General features: G+C 49.9%; 1 protein-coding gene across 2 annotated transcripts in view; it reads left to right on the top strand.

Annotated features, from left to right (window-relative positions):
* Positions 1 to 206: 206 nt before the first annotated feature.
* Dennd5a (DENN domain containing 5A) overlaps positions 207 to 3,833 on the top strand; it is a 66,762-nt gene continuing 63,135 nt past the window's right edge. The window contains exon 1 of one of the 2 annotated variants that reach the window (XM_029479382.1): positions 207 to 606. In XM_029479382.1, the coding sequence (XP_029335242.1) occupies positions 495 to 606 (112 nt within the window). In that variant the 5' untranslated portion in view covers positions 207 to 494. The remainder of the gene's footprint in view (positions 607 to 3,833) is intronic. The other variant, XM_021166335.1, reaches the window with a different exon arrangement.

Genomic DNA, 3,833 nt, shown 5'->3' with positions numbered 1-3,833 from the left:
ACCATGGCCCACTCTTTCCGCACACCGCATCCGATTTCTCTAAAGGGCGTCTCAGTCGCGTGGAGGTGGCTGCAGTCGCGGGATCCCAGCAGCTGACCGCTGGCCACTCTGTGGTGGCTGCTCTGGAAGCCCAGGCCCCCGGGGCCCAAAGAGCATCACGTCATCCTTTGCGCCCGACGACCGCCCCTCCCCGACCGCGCGTGCGCACGCGGTGGCGGCGGGTGGGGGGCCGCGGTGGGGCGGGCGGCCGCTCTCCGCCCTTCCTCTGGCTTGCTCAGGCCGCGGTGCAGAGGACAGCGTCCAGGATGCGGCGCGGGGTGGCCCGGCGCCCCCCTGCCCCGGCACGGCAGCGGCGGCCGCTAGGACCCGGCGAGGCCCGGGGGCGGCGGCCGGAGCCTCGGTAGCGGCGGCGGAGGGAGCGGCGGCTGAGGGCGGGCGGGCGGCCGGGGACGGGGGCTCGGCTCCGCGCGGCTCGCCCCGCTCGGCCCGGAGCCATGAGCGGCGGCGGCGGCGGCGGAGGGGGCTCGGCGCCCAGTCGCTTCGCCGACTATTTTGTCATCTGCGGGCTGGACACCGAGACCGGGCTGGAGCCGGACGAGCTGTCGGGTGAGTGCGCGCGAGCCCGGGCCGGGGCCCGCGGGGCCCGCTTTGTCCCGGGAGCCCGGTGAGGGTCGGGCGAGCAGACCGGACGCGGGCCCCGCGGGCCTGCTGCCCCCCGCGCGGTGGTCGCCGCGTCGGCAACCTGGGGAGACGCGGACGCTGGGTGCGCTCAGAGGTCGAGTGGCTTAGTCCACAATGAAGGGAAGCTTGCCTTCTAGCACCCTTTTGGGAGGAAAGAAGTTAGCCCACTTCCTAGTGAGAGTTAGTCCCACCCAGACTTTTCAAAAGAGCAAAACAAAAACTTGATGAGTTTATTTGGCCTCTTCCCAAGAAGCCGGCGCGACCAGTTCCTCAAAACCGTTATAACTCACTCCTGAGCAGGCCAGGCCCGGGCTTTTCCTCCACAGCTCTGCCCCTCTGGATCGGACGTGAAGTGACAAATTGAACCGGGTTACACCAAGAACGGGTTCTCTCTTGGCGCTAGAAAAGAACTTGTACCCGGGGCCATGCTTTTGTTGTTGTTGTTGTTTGTTTTTTTAAGTTAATGTCCTTTACCAGGCGAGGGTCATTTGTGAATGAAGGCAGCGCGTCCCAGTTGGAAAGGTTGTGCAGTGTTGTGATGCCTCTCAAGTTATCTTTCGAAGAGGAAGTGAAGGGGGAGTGACAGTGAGGCCCTGATGAGATTTGGCACCCATTGCCTGAAGGTGTAAGAATTATAAAATCCCCGGTGAATTCCTGTGCGCCCACATTGGAGTTGAAACAGTTTTGAAAAGTTTTTGGGTGGCCAGTAAGCAGGTTTCAGTGGTTGGAGGCTTGTAGTGTTAGACTTTGAAGTTATGTCACGCTGATTTGATGAGGGAAACTCCTCTCCCCTTTTCTGTCACGATGTGGTAGTCATTGAATACTGTACAGTTTCTGTATTGGAAGTGATCATCCAATCTTGGATTTTTTTTTTTTTTTTGGTTATCAGAAAAACCTCCAGTTTGTTTGTTTGTTTCTCCGCCGTCTCTTCTTCCTCCTCCCTTTCTTCCTCTTTCTCCTCCTTATCTCTCCAACCCCCCACTGGTTTCTTGGTGTAGCTCTAGTTGTATTAAAAACACACTCTATGCCAGGCTGGCCTTAAACTCAGAGATTTGCCAGCCTCTGACTCTTGGGTGCTGGGATTAAAGGACTGCAACACTTACTGCCTGATGAATTCCAGTGTTTCTTATGGGGGGAAAAAGTGCACACTTCAGATGATAAAGCTGGCTTGTCTTTTAAAACTATGAGAAGCTGATGCCTTATACAACATCCTGAAGTAGGAATGGGCTCATCCTAGCTAAGCCTTTGTTCTAGCTTGAGTACTCCAAGCTCAAAGTACAGACAGATGTTGCCATCTGGTTCATATGGATTAACTTTAGAATTGTGGATGATGTAGTTGTTGGAATTCAGTTCCAGGTATTGGTGGTGGATGGGATGTGGGAGGGAAATGAGGCCCAGAACGACAGCAGGGATGGTATTTCTTGACTCTTGGTCCAAAGCTTCTTTGGTGGCATGCTGTACCACAGCAGCCTCTCTGGAGGTTTTTAGAAAACAGTAACATGGTCACTGGTGCACATCTGTCATCCCAGCATTTGGAAGGCAGAGGCAGGAGGATTGCCACAAGTTTAAGGCCCGACTGGCCTTCATAGTGAGACCCTGGCGAAAAAGACGAAAGAAAAGCAAACTAACATGTTGAGAAGGGTTAAAAACAGCAGTCTTTCTGGATGAAAGAAGCTCAAAGGTAGAGTAAACTTTTTATGGTGTACTATTATTGAATGTCTGTTAGTTGTGTAGCTGTTTGGTCTTAGAAAGTAGAGATGGCCTTAAGAGGTGGCGTAAGCCTGTGAGATCCTTGTTCCGGAAACTGGAGGATCTGGAGTTCAAGGTCATTTTCAGCTTTAAAAAAAAAAAAAGAAACAAAGAAAGGAAACCAGGCAGTGTTTGGGTTAGAATGGAGAGACGTGTTGGCTATTGGCTGTATTTGTGCCTGGGCAAATTAGATAACTCTCAGGTAGACCTGGAAACTTAAAAAGCATTCTGTCTTTCACCAAAAAAGAAATGTTATTCTCTTTTATATCTGTTAATTATCTGGCTTCTCAGCAAGCTAAAATAATATCCCTGTATAACCTTATTGGAGAATAAAGAGGGGATGAGTTGTATAATGTGTAAGAAGGGCATTCTGTGTATTCTTTAATTTGGTTGCAGTCGTGTAATGCCAAGGGCGTATATCCAATAGCTGGCTTGCCTTTGTTAGAGCAGACAGTGATTGAGAGATTTTTTTTTTTTTTCATCCTTCTTTCGTTTCTGGTGGGTTGACTGGGGAGTCTGGATGACCCATGGGGATTCAGAGGACAACACAACAGAATACAAATAACTCTGTGCAGCCCATGCGGAGACTCTCTAGGGTACATTTTCTTTCCTTAGCCTGCTGATTGCTCCCAAATTGGTGATGTCATAGTCCGTAAAACTATATGAAGTTAGTTAGGAATTGCACTCAGATTCTTCTGAGAGGAATCTGTGTTCTTTTCTCCAACTAAATTAAGTTGTGTTTCTCTGGCAGTTTCTGAATACTTAGACAAACAAAACAAAACAAGCTATATCCAGAAAAAGCAAATCAAAGATGCTTCGACAGGCCTGGATGGTGGTCTACATCTGTAATCCTAGCACCAGGGAGGTTCAAGATGCAGGACAGTTAGAAGTTTAGGATCATCCTTGTCTACTTAGCTAGTGTAGTCCATCCTGGGCTACATGATACCCACATCTAAAACAATGAAACCAAAATAAAAAATACTTCTAAGAAATTTCATCAGCTGGAAGGTAGAGACAGGGGAGTGTGAATTTTAGACCAGCCTGGCTGCTTAGTGAGACCATGTTTTTAAAAAAGCAGAAAGTAAAAATTAAAATTAGGGGAGGAAACCCCCCCATTTACAGTCTTAATATGCTGACATGGTGAAGAATCATAGAAGTCTAGAGAGGCAGTAAATAGTTGTTCTGACCCGAGAGGTAAATGTGAGCTGAAAGATAAGATTGCTGGTAGTTACATGAAAAGAAAGGGACCGCATTGAAAAAAATACACTGAAGTCATCTCAGAATGTCAACTTTTGAGTAAGAAAATTCTGTCTAGAAAATCCAGAGCAAGAACTGAGTGTGGTGGGGCATGCCTTTAATCCCAGCACTCAGGAGGCAGAGGCAGGCGGATTTCTGAGTTCGAG

This window comes from Mus caroli, chromosome 7 (assembly GCF_900094665.2).
Source record: "Mus caroli chromosome 7, CAROLI_EIJ_v1.1, whole genome shotgun sequence".
NCBI lineage: Eukaryota > Metazoa > Chordata > Mammalia > Rodentia > Muridae > Mus > Mus caroli.
This window is presented reverse-complemented; position numbering and strand designations above follow the sequence as displayed.